General features: G+C 39.4%; 1 protein-coding gene across 26 annotated transcripts in view; it reads left to right on the forward strand.

Moving 5' to 3' along the window:
- dlg2 (discs, large homolog 2 (Drosophila)) overlaps positions 1-24,694 on the forward strand; it is a 269,422-nt gene that overhangs the window by 64,093 nt on the left and 180,635 nt on the right. The window contains exon 1 of one of the 26 annotated variants that reach the window (XM_048180561.1): positions 6,810-7,048. The exons of the other annotated variants lie outside the window; for them this stretch is intronic. Within the exon in view, the coding sequence (XP_048036518.1) occupies positions 7,019-7,048 (30 nt within the window). The 5' untranslated portion in view covers positions 6,810-7,018. Of the gene's footprint in view, positions 1-6,809; positions 7,049-24,694 lie in introns of those variants that run through there. 26 annotated transcript variants of the gene reach the window in all.

Genomic DNA, 24,694 nt, shown 5'->3' on the forward strand with positions numbered 1-24,694 from the left:
ATATCTGTGTACTTGTAGTCTTGTACAAAGTCTAAAGATTCGTAGGACTTTCTCGATGTCACTCTCTATCATGTACATTTGCATAATTTATTAATCATAATATATATATATATATATATACATGTGTGTGTGTGTGTGTGTGTGTACATGTGTGTGCATGTGTTTATTTGGTATATTTAAAGAGTTAGTTCTCCCAAAAATTACATTTCTGTCGTTAATTACTAACACTCATGTCGTTCCAAACCCGTAAGACCTTTGTTCTTATTCGGAACACAAATTAAGATATTTTTGATGAAATCCAAGAGTTTTTTTTTTTTTAATCCTCAATAGAAAGCAATGAAATGACCACATTCAAGGTCCAGAAAAGTAGTAAAAACATTGTTAAAATAGTCAACGTGACTACAGTGGTTTAATCTTAATCTTTAATCTAATGTTATGAAGCGACGAGAATACTTTTTGTGCGCAAAAACTTATTTTTGTTTATTTTTGTTTTTTGCACATAAAAAGTATTCTTGTCGCTTCATAAAGCCCGGAACACACCATGTTGATGCCGAAGAACTAGCGCCGATGAAAGCAGACTGCGGGGTTGGCTCACGTCGGCAGTGTCTGGGTCCAAAGTTGCCCTGACACACCAAACCGACGCTCGACATCCGACGGCCAAGTAGCACGTCCGTTCTGCATCTGCGTAAGAAGAAATGCCTTTCCATACGAGCTGGTAGCAGTAGCTGTACAGCCAATCAGAATGATCAGATGACCCAACTGACCGACGAGCTCCGATGACGATTCTACATGTCGCATTGGCTGAAAAAAAGCTGACGAGGACCAACTTCAGCCGACGATGCGGAACACACTGAGAAAACTTAGTCGGCCGACGAACAAAAACTGCCAACCGTCGGCTTGGTGTGTTCTGGGGTTAACATTAAGGTTGAACCACTGTAGTTTTGACTATTTTAACAATGTCTTTAATATCTTTCAGAACCTTGAATGACAGTAATTACGTTGCTTTTTTGTGGGGGATAAAAAAAAAAAAATGGATTTAATCAAAAATATCTTAATTTGTGTTCTGAAGATGAACGAAGGTCTTACGGGTGTGGAACGACGTGAGGGTGAGTACTTAATGACAGAAATTTCATTTTTGGGTGAACTAACCCAAGTATGGTTTAAGTATGGTTAATATCTTAATAATTATGTCTATCTGTCCAACTCATTTTTTGCTGCAGTTTTCTATCTAGAGTTTGGCTACTGAGGACTAAGAGGTGTTTAATTTGCTGTTACTGCACCTGTCAGCCTCATTTCCCCCACCTCCCTCTGCTGACAGAGCAGGAAGTGCCCTGATAATGCAAGGTGGGGCAGTCATCTCCACTTTGTTGAAGACTAGAGAAAGATTCTCTGAAACACAGGTGACCAGTTCAGATATACCTTGGCTGTTCTCTATTCTTTGTAGACATGCATATAGAGAAGATTTCGTTTGGGACTAGTTTCTAATGTTGGAAAATTGCTACTTGTCTGGAGGAGGTGGTGTTCTGCTTTCCTCTGCAGCTTGTAATGGATTTATCTGAGGGAAGCTGTGTTCTCGTGCATCAAGCTGACAGTAAACATGATGCCGAGGATGCAGGGGTGGACATGCTGGTGATGAAAAGAGAGGAAGTGTGCATGTGAAGCCAGAAACCATATGGATGATTTGGTTCTTTAGAATTTATAGTAATAATTTTGCAGTATGTGATTGAATGCAAGTGTGTGTGTGTGGGAGTGTGAGGGGCTGTGTATGTGTGGGAAGAGATTAATGCCAGTGTGTGTAGAAGCCTGCATGTGAGAGTATGTATGGGGGTGGATGTGTGTAGAGGAGTGAAACTGAGCTCTTTCTGTCTTTTTCTCTCTGGCATCAGTGGGCTGTATAATAACACACTTGATCTGTCTATGCCAGTGGGCATCTCAGAACTAAAGGCCAGCAGTGTTTAGGCCAGTAACATTACCCAATACTCTCTCCCACGTCAGTACTGCTACACACAACCTTATTGCTTCTTCTGGAGCATCATGAATCAGTGGACCTAATTTAGCAGTAGAAGCTAAACTTGAGCTAGAAGCTAGAATGATTGAACATTTTTTTTTTAATTGCAGTAATATTTCACAATATTACTGTTTTGACTGTATTTACATGAACGGTCTGAACAAATTAATTCACTAAAACGAATAACAATGACGTCCATTGGAACCACTTGGTTGATATTTTCTTTGGACTTTTCTTTACTGTGAATTGTGCTCAAAGACTACTTTAGTTTACCATCCTTTCTTCTTGAGTTGAGTCATCAAAAGCACTGGCTTTCATTTGTAAAGTCATTTGTGCTTTTTTTTTTAAATACAGAAATATGTTCTTCTCATTGACTACAGGGCAAGTGTTCCATTCAATGCAATAAATAAATAAAATAAAACTTAGGCTACATCCATACGAAGCCAGAGCTTTTGCTATCCAATCTTTTTTTTTCCTCGTCTCAAAAAATATCTGCGTACACACGAAACCACTGAAACAGACTAAAAACGATGTAGTATACATGCCAGATCAGTATGTGGCGCTGTAATTCTGCCACAGGGATACACTAAAAATGGAGAATAAGACTTGGAGTATGCGCATAAACCTTGTGCGCTATTTACAAACTTTAGTAAAGCTTAGAAATAAATCTTTATTTTAGTTAAGCTACTAGGCTCTGTTGCTTCTGCGGAAAGAACACAAGCATGTAGTCCGCTATTGTTGTTGTTGTTACTGTTTTGTGCAGTTAGTGGTGTCTGACTAGGGTCAACATGTGAGGTGATAACATCATCGTTTCACAAAATATACAGATTGGCTGTACACACGAAAATGCAAGGGCGTCGTTTTCAGATTTATCCACTCTGGGACCAGTTTAAAAAAATAGCGGTTTCACCTTCTGAAAACGCTGGATCCGTCTGGACGAAACACCTATCCGATACAAAATTTTTGAGTATACAGCTAAACTCGTCTCTGTGTGGACGGGCCCATAGAGTAAGTTTATGAGCAAAAAGATTTGACCTCTCTTATTCACTGTTTTAGAATTTATATTTGGGTTGAAGAGCCAGCTGATGGCAATTAACATGCTGCATATCCTCTCTTCAAGATAATGATAGTCTGAGCCAGGAATAGAGCTAGATTTAGTTCTTTACCCTCTCACATAAAGGAAACACTCTGTCCGAACACATTGTGCACAGTATTGCTCTACATAGTAGCTTTTCCAACCGTTGTGTGTGTGTGCAGCCGGGGACCATAGGGCTTTCCGGCCTGTGAATTCAGACTGGGAAAAAGAGGTACTCAGACAGTACTGACCCATCTGCTAAAAATGTTGAGCAAGCTTTGAGTCATACAGTCATGAATATTTCACAAGGAAATCTTATTCAATTCTGTTGATGAATGCAGTAACGCTTGCTGAGAGTTATGGACATATCTCCATCCTGTACCTGCAGTGTGGGCTAGAACAATTTGGTGAATTGTTTGTTTCTTTCTGAAGATAACAGTTATGTCCATTTTGTGACAAGAATTTGAATGAGATTTTTTTTTATATAGTCAGCTCCTGATAACTTTGCATATATTTATATTTTACTGGATTCAGTGTTGTGGATTAAAGGTTTTGGTCATGGTAGCTTTATTCTGGGTTTCATCTGGCTTTAACTAGCAGTCAAACAGTGGTGTTGATGTTTGATGTCTTTGTTGTGCGTTGTGGAATTCTTGCCTGTTCCCCTGGTGCTTTCTTAGAAGCGGACAAGCTTGTGTTCTCTTGTGCATGTGTTTGTTCATTGCATATATGTGTGTGGTTTCCGTGTGTTCTCATTAGTGCAGGCAGAGTCACCACCGCCCACTACAGCTTCATTAAACCTGCTGCAGTTTTAACTCTCACGCACATATTCACGGCTGTCTGTCACTGTATCGCATACACATTAATCACACAAGCTCAGCTTGTTCCTGTCAGGCTTTGCTAGCAAACACTCACACAAATAGCCCATTATAGTTAACCAGTGTAGTATAGATTCTTAAATATTCTAAGGAAAATGTAAGTGGTTTTTGCCTGTGCAAAAGTTGCCACCATTATGTCAGGGTTGTTGCCAGTTCATTGCTTTGTTGTTACTAGGGTGTCCTGGGTGATTTCCAGCTGTTTTCTCACTTAGCCTTAAGTCAGAAAGAACCCAACATCAAGTCTCTATTAGGGGTGTAAATCGGACAGTTCATCATAATTCGATACAATATCGATTATCATAGCCATAAAGTTTTATCATATCAAAAAGTTCTGCGATATGATTTCAATACGATTCGATTCAGGGGTATATTGATCAGAATTTCGATATTATGATATTAAGTGCCTATTTTACACATTTTAATTAACTCACAACTGCAACCAAAATATATAACATAAACATTTATTTCAAAATTTCACATCCTGCACCCTGATTGGGACATCCACAAATTAAAAATTCACACAGTAATCTAATGACGGCTTATGACATCACCACAGTCAAGGAAGTATTTTAGATTTCTGTGCTAAAATATGTAATGTCAAAAAACTGATAAACAAGGGAAAAAAATAAAATTAAAAGCCATTTCTTTTATATGCATAGCACAGCTTTTTAATGAAGCAACAGCATATTATCGGTAGGACAGAACAAGATAGGCTATTAATATTCTTTCATTGTGCAAAAGTGTTATAATATGAAAGGCTCCAATACAGAGCGGCACAAAGTGCTTATGCGCTTCCTGTGTGCAGAATGATGCTCTTGAAGCAACAGAGTCACAGTGTGCAGCGCTCCTATGCAGCAGTTTGAGCATTTTCTTTTAACACTTTTAAAATTCAGTTACTGTGTGTGTGAAGAATGCTTCATAGCGCTCTATTCTCCAGTGTTGTGATCTAACAGACACCCGGTAGAAAGTAACATGATTTAGAAACAGCAATAAACTCTATTAAGATGAAGTCCTTTTATGCAAAACCATAGACATTTATCTACTGAAGCACAAAAATAAGTAAAAGAAGACTAAATTCCGTGGCATATTTGTGCGCTGTTTGAGATGTGTGCGCGCTGCTTTTTGCAAGACTTTTGTGAAGATTCAGTACTGGCCCGATCGGGACAGTGACAGGTCCATCTACTGTCCCGAGCGTCTTTCACAAGCTCTGAAATGTAGAAAACCCTAGAAATTAATTGGGTTTTTGCATTTAAGTGGAATGGAAAAATAACTGAAAGGTTTCGATACCCTTTTTTTTAAACAACGATTTTTAAATTTTTTTATTTATTTATTTATTTATTTACAAAAAACAAACAAACAAAAACCCTGAATCAAGGGACAAGTTGCATAGTGGAATGCAAAAATGTGTTTTGTGTGAATGGCCCTTAAGACTGTTGAATCTCTGGTTAACTAATGTAGTTAACTGATGTTAACAAATGGAACCTTATTGCAAAGTGTTACAGAATTTTTTTAATTTTTTCATCCAAGTGAAAACCATAAGTCTGATTACTTCAAAAATTAACAGTACACTTTTTCTTAACAGACCATGTTATCTGAAGCATCATTCATGTTTGTAGCACAACAGTGAATTTGACTTATTCGCCAAACTCTAATAATAGAGTTCGAGGTTTATTAAAATCACTGGTGTCAAAAGTATTCACATTCATTACTCAGGTAGAAGTATTGGTACTAGGGTTTAAAAAGACTTCTGTAGAAGTTGAAGTATCAACTCAAGCTTTTTACTCAAGTAAAAGTGTAAAAGTACTGGTTTCAAAACTACTTAAAGTATAAAAGTAAAAGTAATGTAAGGAAAAAAATGCCATTAAGGACAAAAGCTTAGGCCGCGCCACAGGGGCCTACTGTGCACTACCCCACCTCCTCAAAAAAACATTTTTCTAAAGGCCATAATGACTATAATGTTATATTAAAATGTTAATGTTGAAAAATTTGCATTGCACTAGGCTACCTGTTTCTACCAACCTCCTCCCTGGTGCTTGGTTGGAACATTTCGCTCGAGTTCTCTCCTTGAGTCTTCGTACTTGGCTACAAATGTCTGCTATGTCCAGTGTTGGGGGTTTACGAGTTACAAAGTTAGTATAGCCTACTTATCACAACATTGTCAATCGCGTTGTCAATCGCAAACGCTAATTTATTCAAATGTCTCTCTACCAAAGAACCTACTGTAGCTTAATTTGCGATGGGCGAAGAGAAAGCACCGTTTGATAAATGAGACAGTTGTGGAGAAATAATAACTTTTAAGAAATAATCTTTTTTGAGTAATGACTCCAACACTGGCTATGTCCTCCTTGCTGGAGTGTGACATGATTTGTGTCATGTGCAGGTGCGATGGATTGCGTACAACCAATAGGGTGTCGGAATGGTATATGTTTATACTTCTCATACAACCTAATACAACATAATTGTGTGAAAATGTAAGGAGTAGAAGTAAAAAGTCGGCTGAAAAATAATTACTCCAGTAAAGTATAGATACCCAATATTTCTACTTAAGTAAGGTAACAAAGTATTTGTACTTCGTTACTTGACACCTCTGATTAAAATATATATATATATAATATATAATAATAGTGATTATTACTATTTACTATGTAATTACTAAACTGTTCACTTGATTTGAGAGTCATTTAAGCTGGAAAAATCTCTTGTTGTTGTACCTGTCAGCTGTCGGCTTCCTGAGCGGTAACCGTGTTACAGTACACTTTTTTCCGTGTGGGCTCGGTGGCCCTTCCTCTATTGGTTGCTGCTTGGCTGTGCTCCCTGCAGTAGTCTTGCTGAGTGCCGCAGAGTGCTGGATGCAGCGGTGAGGAAGTGATTCAGGGCCTCCCCACATCTCTGGCATGCTCGCACACACACATACACACACACACAAACCCGATGTGCACAGTCTCCGAGTCTGCCCAGAGAAAAGGAAGCCAGTCCACAGAACATGAACACCTCTCTACTGTACGATTGAACACTCACTGAAACACACACACACACACACACACATACACACTCAGAAGCATGCAGGAACAGAAAGTGAGGAGCACAGAGGTAAGCAAAAAAGACTTTATACATCATGTCAAGTGTGGAGAGGAGGAGGACCATAAAGCTGAAGTGATTAAGTGTTGTTTCGATGCTCTAGTTGTCAGTGTCGTAAACATTGTAAGTTGGCATTGCAAACTGTTGTCGAGAGTGGTTTTCCGTCTGTCGTAAGAAACTCTGCAGCAAAGTGACTCACCCTAAAAGCTAGTTGTCTTTCTCTTTATAGTTCCTTTTATTGTCATTTTGTTGTTTCAACTTTCTGTCAGGTCTTTTACTTTCTGTTTTCCTTTCACTTCATCTGTTTCCTCTTCCTTTTATCTTATGTTTCTTTCAGATTCAAGTATTGCAGAGAGCACTTGATATCATCCCTCTCCTTCTGTCTCTCATCATTCTTGATTTGTTTTTATGATCATTGTGATTTTATTAGTTACACTACACACAAGACTCTCTTGTTTGACTTATGTGTGCACCAGCAAGCATGTGGCTGTATACTGAGACTGTGCGTGTGTGTATGTGTTTGTGTTTGAAGCTCATGTGTTAAGGCGGGCATTTGCGGTGAGGTCTGATACCCCGCTGCATGACGCTTTTTCTTATGTTTGCTTCCTCTGGTGGTGATGACACTTCCACTCAGGGGTATTTAGAGAAAAAGAAAGGGCTCAGCACTGAGCCCTGAGGTACACCATTACTTAGCCAGACACCCCTACTGGCTTTTGTGTGGACAGAGTGACATAATAAAAACAAGACAAAAAGATAAAAAGTAGAAAGAGAGGGGGAATGAATAGAGATTTTGTGAGTTGAACATGTTCCCAGTCTGTGTTCACACGGTCTCTGTTGATCAGCTCCAATCAGGATCTCTGACTACATCCTTCATCCTTCTGCCATCTCATCTGCTCCCCTCAGAATAACGCCATTGTTCACACTGGCTCTCGTGTTTCGGCCTGGCTACACTGCTGTTTGGACCCAGACTGTCTGTGTGTGTGTGTGTGTGTGTGTGTGTGTGTGTGTGTGTGTGTGTGAGAGAGAGAGAGAGAGAGAGTGCTCATGTTACCTCCTTACTGTGCCTTGTTAGAGTGGTAAACATGAGCAGCTAACAGATGCAGGGTCTGTTCCTGTATATCAGTGACACACACGCATACAAGTGTTAAATAGTGCACATCTTTAAAATAGTTTTCCCCACTACTATCTGCCATTGGATCAGAAGAGTTTATTTTCCTCTTAATATGGGCCTCCCTGGTTTGTCGTCTGCTTTATAAACCTATTATGAATATAAAATGGGTGTTTTCAACTAGATGGAACTGGATTCAATATTTTGAATGCTCCAAGATTGGCTCCGATCCCAATCTGACTTCTGAATTGTTACGCCGCCTGAATCATAATCTTACAGCTTTCGTTTGTTGGCCAGAAGAGAACTGGCCCCCTGACTGAGCCTGGTTTCTCCCAAGTTTTTTTCTTCATTCTGTCACCTGATGGAATTTGGGTTCCTTGCCACTTTCGCCTTTGGCTTGCTTAGTTGCGAACACCTACTATTCAACAATATTATATAGATGAATATATATAGATTAAATGCACTATAGAATTAGAGAGTAGAGTTAGAGTATATTAATAATGTTCCTGTTATCACTGTAAAGCTGCTTTGAAACAATCTGTATTGTAAAAGCGCTATATAAATAAAGGTGACTTGACTTGACTTTTGAAACTTAAGTATGAAAATTTAGTGGAAAATGTAACACATTTTAAGATGTGCCAGTACCAGTGGTGTATAAAGTACTCGAAAACCATACTTGAGTAAAAGTATAGATATCTTACCAGAAAATGACTTTGGTAGAAGTTAAAGTCACTGTTTAGAATATTACTTAAGTAAAAGTTTTAAAGTATGTGATATTTTTTGTTCTTAAGTACGAAAAGTATTTTTTTTTATATATTAAACGTACTTAAAGGATTAGTCCACTTTCATGTTCATGTCTTTCTTTCTTCAGTTGAAAAGAAATTAAGGTTTTTGATGAAAACATTCCAGGATTATCCTCCTTATAGAGGACTTCAATGGCCTCCAGACGGTTGAAGGTCAAAATTACAGTTTCAGTGCAGCTTCAAAGGGCTTTAAACGATACCAGACAAGGAATAAGGGTCTTATCTAGAGAAACGATCGGTCATTTTCGAAAAAAATACAACTGTATATGCTTTATAAACACAAATGATTGCCTTGCACGTGCTTCCGCCAAAACCACATTTTCGTATTCTTCAAAAAGCGTATGCTGTATTTCCTACGCCTTCCCTATTCTACTTACGGAAAGAATATACAGTTGCTTGCTTGCAGTCTGTGTTCCTCTGACTTTATTTTTGTAGTACGTAACGAAAATGCTTTGGGAAAATGTATTGGAGTAAAAGTATGCATTTTATTTAGGAAATGTAGTGGAGTAAAAGTAAAAGGTGACAGAAATATAAACTTAAGTAAAGTACAGATTCTCCCAAAAAATACTTAAGTACTGTAACGAAGTATTATTACTTTGTTACATTACACCACTGCTGATTTAAAGGGGACATATTCCCCTTTTCACAAGATGTAATATAAGTCTCTGATGTCCCCAGAATGCCTCTGTGAAGTTTCAGCTCAAAATACCCCACAGATCATTTATTATAGCTTGTCAAATTTGCCCCTATGTGTGTGAGCAAAAACACGCCCTTTTTGTGTGTGTCCCTTTACATGCAAATAAGCTGCTGCTCCCGGCCTCCTTTCCAGAAGTGGGTGAAGCTTTAACAGCTCGTGCTTGAGATACCCAACAACAACAAAACTGCAGAATCTCACGCAGCGAAATTGTCAGTAGCGGTGTTCAGCCTTACATTGTTTGAACTGGAGTTGGACACTGACTGGACATTTCTGAATGTTTAGTGGATAATTTTATGTAGTTATTGTGGAGTTGATTCAACTCATCGACTAGCACAGGGTAGGCAACGTCGGTCCTAGAGAGCCGCTGTCCTGCAAAGTTTATCTCTAACCCTAATTAAACATGCCTGAATAAGCTAATCAAGGTCATCAGGATTACTAAGACTATAGGCCGTTGAGTTTTTTTTTTTTTTTCAGGGTTGGAGCTAAACTCTGCAGTACAAGTGGTTCTAGGACTGACGTTGCCTACCCCTGGACTAGCATGTACCGTCATGTTAATCTTTTGTGTAAATCCAGTGTTGAATTGATCCCTGTTTGTGAAGCAGTACGGCGTAAAATGATTTGCACAAATATATAACACTTTACCGACTTACTTTGGCACATTTCCTTCATAAATGAAATTCAACAACGGTGTCCTCAGTGGCTCAAATGCCGAGAGACTATGGAGACTCTTATGTTCGTTGGTACATCCAATAACAGAACATTTGTAATGTTTATTATTATTATTAATTTTTATTTATTTATTTATTTTATTTTATTTTTGGCACAGACCTTGTATATCTCCAGCTGCTAAAGTGAGGAAACAGAAATAGTGGACTGCTGCGGCTCTCTCAGGGTGGTATCTATGCTAATAAGCAGATCGTCACAAGTCATGAGTGGGCCTTCTGGAACCACTCATTTCGAGAGACTGTTTATGATTTATGGAAAAAGAAGTGGGTGGATTTTTACCATTATAGGCTGTTTTTTTTTACACACACTGTGGACACATCTGTGTTCAAACACCTTATAAATGTGAATTTTATACGGATGTGTGTCACATCCGCATCATATGAGTCAGGTCTCAAAGTGACAGCAGCCTAATATACCTGCTGCAGACTGTGTCATTAATGTTCTTCAAAGAACAAAAGAAAAAGAGAAAATCACTCACTGGTCTTGATTGTATAACTTTAGTAGATTTAATAAGGATTAATCTGTATTTAATTTACATACTTGTCTTAATGTTTGAACTTTATTAGTTAGGATAATAGTTTTTGTTGTGGTGTAAAAATTGTTATTGGGAATTGGAAAAAACAATGGAAAGAATAACTTTTTTTTTTTTTTTTTTTTTGCAAGGGCCAGTGGAAAAAAAGTTTATGTGAAGATTGTCTTCACATAAACATGAATTAAAATCTAATTTCATCTAATATCATCCCCATAAATTGAGAAAAAAAATATCTTTATTAATTTTTTTTTTTAGATTATTTGATTTTATTATTATGATTTCCCCACTGTATAATACATGGTTTATGCAAATATGTGTTGTATTTTATCAACTGAATTATCGCACATTAGAAAAAAGCTAATTTAAATTGAATTTGTTATTCTAAAAACTATAATTTTTACATTTTTTATTTTATTTTGTTTTATTGACTGCCAAAATTTTACTGCATTCCTGGAAGTCATTATAAAGTATATTGAGTCTTTGATTTGGGTGTTTTGGTTGGTTGCTAGTGTGCTTTGAGGGGTTGCTAGGTGATTGCTTACTGGCCCAAGTTAAAATAGCCCATCCTCATGTCTCTATGATATTCTGGTCCCTAGATATGGCTCGGTTCCAAACTTATTTGACTGTTTTTATCATCCGCCAGGTGAAAACTAATGGCACACTTCATCTCAACAAATGCTGAGTTACTGTATGACATTAAAAATCGCCTAAATACATATATAATATATAATAAAGTCATTAGGGCCAACCGGTTGTCACAGACACGTCAGGTTCCAACGTCACCCAATCACAGCGCGCACCTTCTCCAGAGTACTGATCACCGCCACCTGCACCTCATCACTCATCTCATCAACAGCACCATAAAACACACACGCACACAGCACTCCACGTCCGGTCTCGTTCGCATACCCTCAATGCTATGCTTACCTCAAGGACTCCTCTTCGTATACTCACCTGTCTCCAGCGTGTCCCTTCCTTCTGTGTGCCTCGTCTGCTGTGTGAGTGTGTCCCCGTCAGCTCCCAAGTTCTCCAGCGATCTCAAAGCTCCAGCGTGTATCTACAGGTTACAGTTCCATCGCCCATCCCACTCACCAGCCTGCTCCGCAATAAACCCAAGTCTCTGTCCTGGACCCCGGTGGCCACCAACGCCTTCAACCAGCTCAAGGAAGCCTTCACCAAGTAGACTCCATCCATGCGCCTTCTTCTCCCGCAAGCTCAGCCCGGCGGAAGTCAACTACTCCATCGGTGACAGGGAACTTCTTGCTATCAAGCTTGCCTTGGAAGAGTGGAGGCATTGGCTGGAGGGAGCCAAACACGCGTTCCTGGTACTGACGGATCACAAAAACCTGGAATACCTCCGTTCAGCAAAGAGATTAAATCCTCGACAAGCTCGCTGGGCCATGTTCTTCTCCCGCTTCAACTATACTATCTCCTTCCGCCCTGGTACTAAGAATGTGAAGGCAGACGCTCTTTCCCGCCTACATGCTCTGGAGGAAAAAACCAAGGAACCAGAACCCATCATACCCAGCTCACTCATCGTAAACCCCATCTCCTGGTCAGAAGAGACCATTCCCTCCTCCAATGCCTCCACGAACCCTCCGCCGGGCTGTCCACCTGGCTTGCTCTACCTCCCACGGACACGACGCACTCCCACCATTCACTCGGCTCACACGTCACTTGGCACTGGTCACCCGGGGGTCAATGAGACCCTCTCGTTGCTAAAAGAATGCTTCTGGTGGCCAGGGATGGCAGCAGATGTCAGAAGGTACGTGCAGGGCTGTAGGGAGTGTGCCATCTCCAAGTCTCCTCGTCATCTGCCAGCTGGGAAACTCCTTCCGCTGCCCGTTCCTGATCGCCCATGGTCACACCTAGGAGTGGACTTCATTACTGATCTCCCTGTCTCCGAAGGAAACACCACCATCCTAGTTGTTGTTGACCGCTTCTCAAAGTCATGCCGTTTAATTCCACTTCCTGGACTGCCCACTGCTATGGCCGAGCTACTCTTTAACCAAGTTTTCAGATACTTCGGAATTCCAGAGGATATTGTCTCCGACCGAGGGCCTCAGTTCATATCCAGAGTATGGAAGTCCTTCTACTCCCTCCTAGGTGTGGCCGTTAGCCTGACTTCTGGATACCACCCCCAGTCGAACGGGCAGATGGAGAGGAAGGTACAGGAGATTGGCCGCTTCCTCCGTACCTTCTGTCATGACCACCAGGACTCTTGGAACCAGTTCCTGGGTTGGGCCGAGTACGCCCAAAACTCTCTCCGCCAGTCTACTACAGGGCTTACACCGTTCCAATGCGTACTCGGTTACCAACCCCCACTGTTCCCCTGGGATGGGGAACCCTCCAACGTTCCAGCAGTGGATTACTGGTTCCGAGAGAGCGAGAGGGTATGGGACTCAGCTCACCATCAGCTGCAACGAGCCCTGCGCAGACGCAGGATGGTAGCCGATCCTCCGACGTTCTGACACCCCAGTCTTCCAGCCTGGTCAGATGGTCTGGCTATCTAACTCGCGACATCAGACTGCGTCTGCCCTGCAGAAAGCTGAGTCCCAGGTTCATTGGCCCATTCCCCATCGTCAAGCAGGTCAACCCAGTCACCTACCAACTCCGTCTTCCACCTGGGTATCGTATACACCCCACTTTCCATGTGTCACTCCTCAAAGCTCACCATCCCTCTGTTCTTCCCACAGGACCTGACGTGGCTCCCGCCGAACCCCCCCTTCCACTCATCCTAGAGGACGGAGCTGCGTACGAGTACCCTGAGTGACCGGCACCGCGGGAAGAGGACGACCACCACGGCGTCGGGGTCCTCGGCCCTCTGGAGCGGGCCGTGGGGGGGGGGGGACTACTGTCACAGACACGTCAGGTTCCAACGTCACCCAATCACAGCGCGCACCTTCTCCAGAGTACTGATCACCGCCACCTGCACCTCATCACTCATCTCATCAACACCACCATAAAACACACACGCACACAGCACTCCACATCCGGTCTCGTTCGCATACCCTCAATGCTATGCTTACCTCAAGGACTCCTCTTCGTATACTCACCTGTCTCCAGCGTGTCCCTTCCTTCTGTGTGCCTCGTCTGCTGTGTGAGTGTGTCCCCGTCAGCTCCCAAGTTCTCCAGCGATCTCAAAGCTCCAGCGTGTATCTACCTGCAAAGAAAAGGACAGTAAATATACCTCATATTACCTGCTCAAGTCTATCTGCAACCAGTTCACTCACCTGTGTGATTCACCCTGCTCTACTGTGGTCTAATAAACAAACTGTTACCCGTTACATCTGTGTCTGTCTCCAGTCTACTGTAACACCGGTAATGTCAAATTAAAATTTGATTTAATCATTGCACTATAAGTGATGAAGTCCACCCCTTCTTAGGACGTACTGTTATTCACCCCACTGTTCACCTCCTTCTTAACAATTTCTAATGATTGAATTATTGACATTTCACTGTCAGGACTAATTGACATAGATGCTGAATATTGGGAGGGTTCGTGACCCCCAGAAAGAACTGTGCCGTAAGCACTTTATTAGAGTTTTTTCCTCTGACTGTGCTCTTCTTCCAGCCCAGAAGGCCTTCAGACAGGATATGAGGAGGAGTGTACCCAGATAGAAGCATGTTTTGAGGCCAAGATGCCCGATCTCTCAGTGTCAGCATTATCACAGTGTTCTCACTGCTTTGGTCATCAAACTCATGTGTTGTTTGTTAATTATTTTTTGTGAAATTGTGCTTCTATTTTAAAATCACAGGTACAGAGAGGCGCTGGGAGGGATAGGCTCATGCTGTGTGTCCTTTAGCTGCCGGTGGCATCATAAGAACTTTGTTACTCGTTACGGTTACATGCAAGCTGGATTCTGCCATGAGGCAGGACAAAATTAAACTCAGCTCAACTGGAATTCTGGATCTCTCTACCTAGTAACTAAATTTGTTTTAACATTGTTTTAGTCAGGTTTTGATTCCATGATCTAGCTCAGCATTAAAGGAATATCCAGGGTTCAATACAAGTTAAACTCAGTTGACAGTATTTGTGATGTAAAATGGATCGTCCATCCTTAAAAAAAAAAAAAACCTAAATAAATAAATAAAATAAATTTAAACAAATATTGAGGTTATAGTGAGGCACTTTAATGAATTGAATGGTGCCCATTTTTACCCCATTACCCCAGCAGCTGTATTATTTTAGTTTTTAATATTTGTTAATATTTAAAATTAACTTTTACTTTTATATTTTCAGTGTTCATTTTGATTTTAAGTTTTAATATTTTCATTTGCTTATTTCATTTTGCTTATTTTTTTATTTTCATATTAGCTTTTGCTTCATTATTAGTTTTTCATTTAGTTTTTATGCTTTATTTCAGTTAGTTTCCATGGCATCAGTTCTATTTTAAAACTATTCTAGTTTTTCATCAAGTTTAAGCTTTTCATTTAATACTTTATTATTTTGTTTTCAGCTTTTATTTTATTTCAAGTTTTAACAGAAGAATTAATACATTAAGCTGCAAAGCAACTTAAGAATTTTACAGTCATTTTAGGGTTTTAGTGAGTTCAAAATTTTTTTTTTTTTTTTTTTTTTTTTTTTTTTTGTAGGCCTAATCAACATTGTCACAAATGTCGATTGTTGATTGAGCTCAATTCATACTGAACCTGGAACACATTTGCCAATATTTCGAGTACACTAACCTTATTAAAGTAATGTTATTGTTAAAAATAACTTCCACAACCCAGCTCAACCCAGTCAAAATGAGCTATCTACTGCTTCTCATGTCTCAGGTGTAAGCCGAGGAGTTGCCCCTACACTGTCCTGTTTTATTGGAGATAATTGCCAGATAAAATGTCGCTGGGTATGATTACTAACAGCATTGCCATGATTAATAGAGTGATTAGCCAAGTGCTACGGGCTGTTATGTAGAGAGGGGGAGATTCTACATGGGAATCTTAATTAGGTTTTCCATGTTGTGTGAGTAAACCCACGCTGTAGGCTTATATAACCCAAAGCCACATTTACGATTTGTAAACCAGAGTATTTTTAGCATTATTTTTGAAAGGAAGATCCATATCTGGACTCTAATCCGTTCTGTGTAAAATCTGTTTGCTCCATTTTCCAGCTTATTGTTCATTACCATACAGCTATCCAAAAGTGTAAGCACGAAGACATGCCGACTGTAAGATTTGTTCGTTTATACACAATTTGTTATATTTGTTCAACAAATACACAGTTAATGAGGTTATCATGAGAGGCACTGTAAACATTGTGTTTGTAAACTATTTGTTTGGAACAGTTGTAACAGTTCAGTCGTGAAGGAAGTGAATGGAGATTTCTTTGGAGCTATCACTCTCAAGGGCTTTTTATACTGCACTTAACCCAGGGTAATTGTTTTTTTAAAACCAGAAGTAAGGCAACTTTTAACACTGAGTAGCCTGGGATTATGTTTATCCAGGTTTTTGATGCAATGGGTTATGATTTCAAATGTGGAAAGCCCATCAGAGTCTAATAATGGCTTGATTGTGTAACCTGGAAAAGTGTCACTGGTGAAAATTCAATTATATAAAGTCAAACAGTGTAGTTGGGGAATATTTTTTATTGAGTCGCTTGAAATCTTCTTGCTCTTCTTTTTATGTAGTTCCCAAGAGGCGTCTCAAAGCTCAAATCTAATTGTCCTTTACCACTGTAATTAAACAGCCTGTAAAAACCTATTACACTTCTAATTAATTTCTAGTTTGGATCCTGAGTCCACTGACAGCTTAGCCTCAAACTCCACTGTCCACAGTGAGCCCTGGGAATGCCTCTCCACACCATTCAACTACTTCAGGGTGATACAAGGCCCCACTGCGAAATTATCCCACATATTATGTGACTACTTGCCAATACTCGCAATACCTGCTTGAATGGTATCATATCAGTTGTAGCAGTTGTTGTGAAAATAAGACAGCTAGATTAAAGATTTTGAATTTAGTATTGCAGGGAGCTATGTAAAATTATGTAAATGATTGATGCATGGTTTTGCATTAAGCATGGATAAGTTTGTGAAAGGGCTTGAAAATAAATTTCTCTTCGAAAGGAAAGGCCAAAAATGTTTTAGAACCACCGTTTTAGTATAACTTTTTATTCCATGCATTTTGATGCTGAATTTGGAGCATACAAAGCACTTGGCTGTGTAAAGATGTGTTGAGAGAATACGATTTTATTAATGATTGTGGGTTACAATCTCAAAGGTTCTACGTAAACCATAGTATTGATTTGCAAACCCATAAAGTCCATCATAAATGCATCTTGACAGATTTACATGGACAGACCTTTAGCTCCTAGCCCTTGATGATATTGGCAGGTTGGATCCCTTCTTCCTGTGTTTTGCTGCAGGCCAAAGCAAATGACACATAGAGGAAGAGGTGCATCCATTTCAACCTGTACCACTGAGTGCTGATGCTTTACTGTTTTACCGTAATGTAGCACAGTCTGAGGCCAGACTGGATCTTCTTGTGCTGAAGGCATGCTGAAATATTAATGTCAGCTGGAGGGGGTTTAGCTGCAGCAGGTAGCCTTCATTCTAATGGTAGTGCAGAAATAAAAACAGGCTTACTAGACATATTACTGTGCTACAGAGTTGAGATGCTAACATTAGGAGGCCTCGAAAACAAACTCTTGATTAATCTTTCAGAGATCTTAAATGCGGTGTTGAGCAGAGGATATGTTTTTTATCTTCCAATTTAATTTTGAACAAGTCCATTTATTAATTTAATTTAATTAAACATGACTTACTAGTTGTGATACTTGAGGCTAGATGTAGAGATGTATTGTTGACCGAATCATCTCCTACATTATGGTGTGTTTTGTTTGTGCAAGCACCACTAGTTGATACATACTGTAAATGTAAAATTAATCAAAGCTTCAGGAGCACTTTCTGTAGTTCATAAAAAGTTTTGGTTCAGAAGATCATTTATCATTCAAAAGGGGTCAATAAGTTTTTTTTTTTATTTTAAAGAAATCAATTTAATAATCAGCTAGGATGCATTAAATTGATCAGAAGTGATATTAAAGACGTTTATAATGTTGCAAAAGAAAAAAAATAGAAATGTTTCTTGCACAAAATCAGCATATTAGAATGATTTCTGTAGGATCATGTGATACTGGAGAACGTAATGTAATAGAATGGATGCTGAAAATTCAGCTTTTCCATCACAGGAATAAAGCAGTTATTTTAAAATGTAATAATATTTCGTAATATAAAAACTGTAATATTACAGTATTTTTGATCAAATAAATGCAGCCTTGGTGAGCATATGAGACAAAAACATCAAACAATCTCCAAAAACATTTGAGCATTAGTGTACATCCTTGTGATGCCTCATCCCCAAGCAGTGGACAGTTGGTTCAATGTGAACCGTCATGTGGGGTTCTGGCAGGGTCTGACTAGCTGCAATCTCACAGTTTCTCTCTACACTGCATCTGTGTGACGCTCTGTGTGAATGCGCCCTCTAGTGGATTGCTTGAGCGCTTACCCTACCCACTTTCTGCTCCCCATGTGCACATAGTTCAGTAACTGGCTGCTTCCTGTTAATGAGACTATCAAACCCACTTTCTGAGTAATATGTTTGCATTTATTGTTAATTAAGTGCTGTGCCATATTTTATCCTGACAACATCGATATTGTAATTAGCATGCAGCATATCACTTGAAGAACCAAACCCTATATTTGTAATTACAGTTAATGTAGACCTCACTTCCTGTGCTGATTAGTGCTCATGATCCATTCTATGCTGTGTGTTGAGCTGAATCAGGAGCTTGCTATTGGAGAAAATAGAAAAGATCAGCACACGGATGGATTGGTTTTAAAGGGTGAGGAATATTTTCTTGACCAAAGCCAGATTTTGCTTCCTTGTGCCAACCATGCGAACGACGATTCACTTTCTGACCATTTACCGTGCCGTCAGTTCACATCACGGCTGATCCGGTCTCGGAATGTCATGCACAGTTGAGTAGATTCCTAAAATAGAATGACCTTATATTGCTTTTAACATGGGCTCTGTGCAATGTAATTTTGAATATTGCAATTTAAAGAGGTAGTTCACCCAAAATATGAAAATGTTATTTGTCATTCCAAACCAGCATGCTGTAATATCTGTGAAATATAGCACACAATTCGTGAAGAACTTTCATGGTCTTTTAAAAGTATTTGTTTGTTTTTTTTGTGTCTGTTTTGGAGCTTGACAGCCCATGTTCACTGTCATTGTATCAAATGGAAGAATTTTAAATTCAGATGGGAAAATTAGTTTGGAACTACATATAATCCATTTACATTTTTAGTAATGATGATTCAGGCAGAGTATCAGAGGCAATTTGGATTTGGTGTAAGTAAAATGCAGCATCAGAACAGTGTAACATTTTATTGAACATATGAACATGTACTAGTCACATATTTATCAGCGGACCACTGATAGACGCCTGCTGTGCAAGCACTAACATATTTTTGAAGCGTTGATCGTTATAGCCCAATCAAAGACCTATCTGTTCAGCACGTGAGCACAATGGCCAATCAGGTGTTTAAGTTAGTCAGAACTCAATGGCGCTCAAAATGCTAGGGGGAAATGCTGGTATCGTCACATTTTTAAAATTTCAGTAACGACTTGGGACCGAAGTACTGGTACTTTTGACAGCCCTCATGTAAATGCATCTGCAGTATGGAAACTTGTTTCCACCATGGAATAAAACAATTTAAAAGATAATTGTGACTTTTTATCTCACAATTATGACTTTCTTTCTCACAGTTGCGAGTTTACATCTCGTAATTACGACTTTTTCAGAATTGCGAGTTATAAAGTCAGAATTGCGAGATATAAACTTGCAATTGCGGGTTATAAAGTCCAATTCTGAAGGAAGAAAAGGCTGACTCGCAATTGTGAGTTTATATCTCACAATTCTGAGAAAAAAAGTCTGAATTATGAGATAAAATATCATAATTACTTTTTTTTATTCAGTGCAAAAACAAGCTTCCATAGTGCAGAATTTAGTCTGAATTTAACAACAACAACAACAACAACAAAAAAACATTTAAAGGGCACCTATTATGCCCATTTTTACTAGATGTAATTTAAGTCTCAGGTGTCCCCAGAATGTGTCTGTGAAGTTTCAGCTTAAAATACCTCACAGATCATTTATAACTCCATGTTGTAAATACCCATTTCTGACTACAGTCAAGAACAGGCTGTTTTCGTGCATGTGCCTTTAAATGCAAATGAGCTGCTGTGCCCCGCCCCCTCTACGATCACAGTTCCTGCCTTGATCGGATTCTCTGCCAAATATTAACAAGACATCTGCTTGGTTTTGATTATCATCTATATCGTGATCACTCTCACGAATAGCATAGTTCTTCTTTCATCATTAAAGTTTATTATTTCCACGCGTTTTAAAGCTATATCAGTGTAAGCTTCTAATGGATAGTTTTCTGAGCGCATTATCTGAAGCGCACGCACACAGACTGCTGGCTGTCGGACGTCATATTTCGTGAGTAACTTCTCTTTCACATTTTTTGTTTTGTTTAAACTGTCAAATGCGCACAAGGTTCTGTCAAAAACACACAGTTCACATAAACACAGTCAGTTATGTCTGTGAACGTAAATAGCAGGCAATGTTACAGAAATCCCATTTTTATATTAGATCTGTGGCACATTCCCTTCAAAAAAACAAAAACTAATCCACTGCGTTCAGCGGCTCAGATGTCAGTAAATGAAGACTGTTATGTTCACTCTTACATCCAACAACAAAACATCTCAATTACTTACCAGACATCGTTGTCGCTACAGCTGCTCGAGCGCGGAGAAAATGGCAGACAGCGTACAGCTCACTGGAGGCGGTAATACACTATGGTAATACAGGACTGTCAGCCAGCGGTCGTGGGTGGGGCCTGATCAGTGTGACGTCACACTGCTCAGAGAATCAAAACGGCTGCTTTGGTTTAATGGAGATTAAAAAAAAAAAGATATGTGTGTATGTAATTTAAGGTGTATGTGTGTGTGTGCATGTATTCAGGATCCTTCCTAAGGCATCATTACCCATCACATAAATCCGTTCATGCATGACCACCCAACACACACTACACACATACACGCACAGGCCAGTGTGTACTCTGTACTTCCCAAAGGCCCAGGGCTTTAGTGCAGATCCACTCACTGTGTACTTTATGTGTGTTTGACTATGGATTCATGTTAATTAGCTTCACTCTCTGTTTGAACAGAATAAAACATAGAGCTGCATCCCTCTTAGCTGTGATCACACATTTGAGGTGGTTTTACGCACTGGTATTTTTAGAAGTGTTTCTTCGGGTTTGTTTGGCACATAGGTGAACTGGCACAAATACACATGCTAAGATCTCTTATAAGCTTCCTTCAGCTCTTCACATCTTCAGGGGAAGGACAGACCCCCTTCTGTTGCTCATCACACATTAGCACACATACCGTAATTCAATGTTTCATATGATGTTTACAGTTTCACAACACAAGCAAACACTACTATAATATTTTTATGTTTATGAACATATTGTTTATTATAACCAAGGCACCTTGAAATATCAATACTGTAGGTTTTTGAACATTTTTTACATCAAATATAATTTCAATATTGTTAATATATCAACAAGCAAATTTTGTGTATATTTTATTTTCATTTTTAAGCATATTTTATGTTGTTATTAGTAGTCATTTTTCTGTGTGTGTGTGTGTTGTAATTAATCTCTCCATTTCCATCAGTTTAACTCATTTAGGGTAGTTTGCAGTAGAGATGTTCCAATACCCTTTTTCCATTCCTGATACCGATTCCGATACCTGAGCTCAGGGTATCGGCCGATACCGAGTACTGATCCGATACCAGGGTGCAGGGCTCTGAACCGGTTCAAGGAACGGAAACGAAAACCGGAAACGAACGAAATTTTGACCGGAACGTAACCAGAAACGGAAACTGAATCAGATTTAATCGTTTTGAACAGAAACGCTCATTTGAAATGGCCATTAACCGGTTAATAATGTTATTTTTTCGTTCTATTTAATATTTTGCTTTGGCAGTCAACCAATCACGAATTCAAATAGTACAGCCTATGCAAATGTGACGCTGACGCATCCAACGTGAGTGAAATGCCCGCGCTGACGCTCTAAAGTGAGATATGCCCGCGCTGACGCGCTCAGGCTCAGCTGTCATGTCATCATAGGTTAGGTAAGTTACAATGGCAATGCCCTGGCATTAGTTTTTCCGATGATATATGTCACCATTAGGCCTACATTTAAGTGAAAATGAATGTCAAGTAGGCTAATATGCAGCTTGTTGTGCGTTTTGAAATTACAGGATATGTAGAACATGAGTTCACACAACGCCACATCACGCACATGCAGCGGTTCAGAATAAAACTATAGGTTAACATAACACATATACAACAAAAGGGAATATTTAGGCCTATTGACTACGTGAAATATTTCACCATATAATTAGGTCTACATATTAACAAAACAAAAGTGGTTCATTGTGGCGCACTCCAGCGATTAAATTAATTCGTTTCGCATCTTATTTAGTTTTATTTCTAGTAAATAACCCTGTTTTTCACTTCTTCGCTGCTCTAAACAGTGGTTGCTTATGGCAACACAGCACAACTTCCTGTGTTTGCATTCTGAGAAGAACTGATTTCCGATTTGCTGCGTTAAGCAAAGATAGCGGGCACAACTAGATATTGTTTAAGAAAATGGTATCGGATCGGTACATGAGTTTAATTACTCGCCGATACCGATGCTAGAATTCTTTCTGGTATCGGTGGTATTTCCGATACTAGTATCGGAATCGGAACAACCCTAGTTTGCAGAGCAGTTATGAATATAATAGGTGGACATTATTATACTGGTGATCAGCCAATCACAGCTGATCTCATATAGCCTGGATCTCAGGGCTAACTTTTTACATTCAGGCCACATTTTAGGACCTCAAGACATGCCAAAAAACATGTGGTTTACATGCTATTTCTCATCTATATCTCATATTTCATAATACTTGTTTATAGGATTGTCAAACATACCAGTACTACCAGTCAGTACAAAAAAAAAAAAAAAAAAAGTTGACAGAACCAGCATTTCTGCAGTACCGGTAGTACAGAGTACCGGGTATATTCAGTATACGCCAAAAGATGCTGCTTTCATACACTCTCGGTTGTGTTTGTTTGAGTGCTCTCTGAGCATCAAAGGTTTCTGTTTACAGCGTGATTTTACAAACCCGATTCCAAAAAAAGTTGGGACACTACAAATTGTGAATAAAAACAGAATGCAGTGATGTGGAAGTTTCAAATTTCAATATTTTATTCAGAATACAACATAGATGACATATCAGATGTTTAAACTGAGAAAATGTATTATTTAAAGAGAAAAATAAGTTGTAAATTAAATTTCATGGCATTCTATGGGTACAAGAAGCTTGCAATACGAATTGCCTGTGCGTTGTTTTGCAGCGAAAACAAGAAAAAGAAAAGAAGAATATGGAGGAGGAAATGGTTGGGGAGATGCAAAGAACAAGGATTGTGTGTTCTGCATCGAGAGTGGTCTATAACTCCTCCCCGAACTCCCCGCTGCTCTGTATCTTGCTCTCTCATTGGCTGTCGGTCATCGCCGATGTAGTTTTCAGTCAGAACACTTTTCACACAGCAGGATTTTGAATCGCCGACAGGTCCAGATATTTAGCATGCCAAATATCTCACGAGCGTCTGCGACTCGTCGGTGATTCTCTCAGATTGCGTCTTTGCTCATTCACGCTGCGTGATTGTCACTCGCGTGAACGTCACTTTGCCTGTGATTTCGGGCATTTGTCGGCGATTTCTCAGAACCTGTCGGCGAGCCAAAATCGGGGCTAAAATCGTGCAGTCTGAACTCGGCTTAAGGGCCCGAAGATCACGGGCATCCAGTATGGTTTTCCGGCCTTGACCCTTACGCACAGAGATTGTTCCAGATTCTCTGAATCTTTGGATGATATTATGCACTGTAGATGATGATAACTTCAAACTCTTTGCAATTTTTCTCTGAGAAACTTCTTTCTAATATTGCTCCACTATTTTTCGCCGCAGCATTGGGGGAATTGGTGATCCTCTGCCCATCTTGACTTCTGAGAGACTTTGCCACTCTGAGAGGCTCTTTTTATACCCAATCATGTTGCCAATTGACCTAATGTTGGTCCTTATATGTATATTTAACTTTTCCGGCCTCTTATTGCTACCTGTCCCAACTTTTTTGGAATGTGTAGCTCTCATGAAATCCAAAATGAGCCAATATTTGGCATGACATTTCAAAATGTCTCACTTTCAACATTTGATATGTTATCTATATTCTATTGTGAATAAAATATAAGTTTATGAGATTTGTAAATTATTGCATTCCTTTTTTATTCACAGTTTGTACAGTGTCCCAACTTTTTTGGAATCGGGTTTGTACAAGCGTTGAGCTTTGTAGCCAATCACTATCATATCTGTTAAGCGCGTGAACGCAATGGCTTATCAGAGGTGCTAGTCAGTACGTTAGTCAGAATCTGCTTAACACCGCTGAAAACGCACAAAGTTTTGTTCAACTCAAGCTGCACGCTCGCAAATCCTTTCGTTATAACCAACAAAGTCTAAACACATTGTAAATAACAGATTTATTGTACAATTAAGACAGCTTTTTTTATTATAACGTGAGTTTTCGTGAGAGTTCAGAATTCAGTGAGCTTGCACTTTAGAGATTGACAGCCTTAATGATTATAAATAGAGGACTCTTCTCTTGCTTTCTGTTT

Source organism: Megalobrama amblycephala, linkage group LG2, assembly GCF_018812025.1.
Source record: "Megalobrama amblycephala isolate DHTTF-2021 linkage group LG2, ASM1881202v1, whole genome shotgun sequence".
NCBI classification, from domain to species: Eukaryota; Metazoa; Chordata; class Actinopteri; order Cypriniformes; family Xenocyprididae; genus Megalobrama; species Megalobrama amblycephala.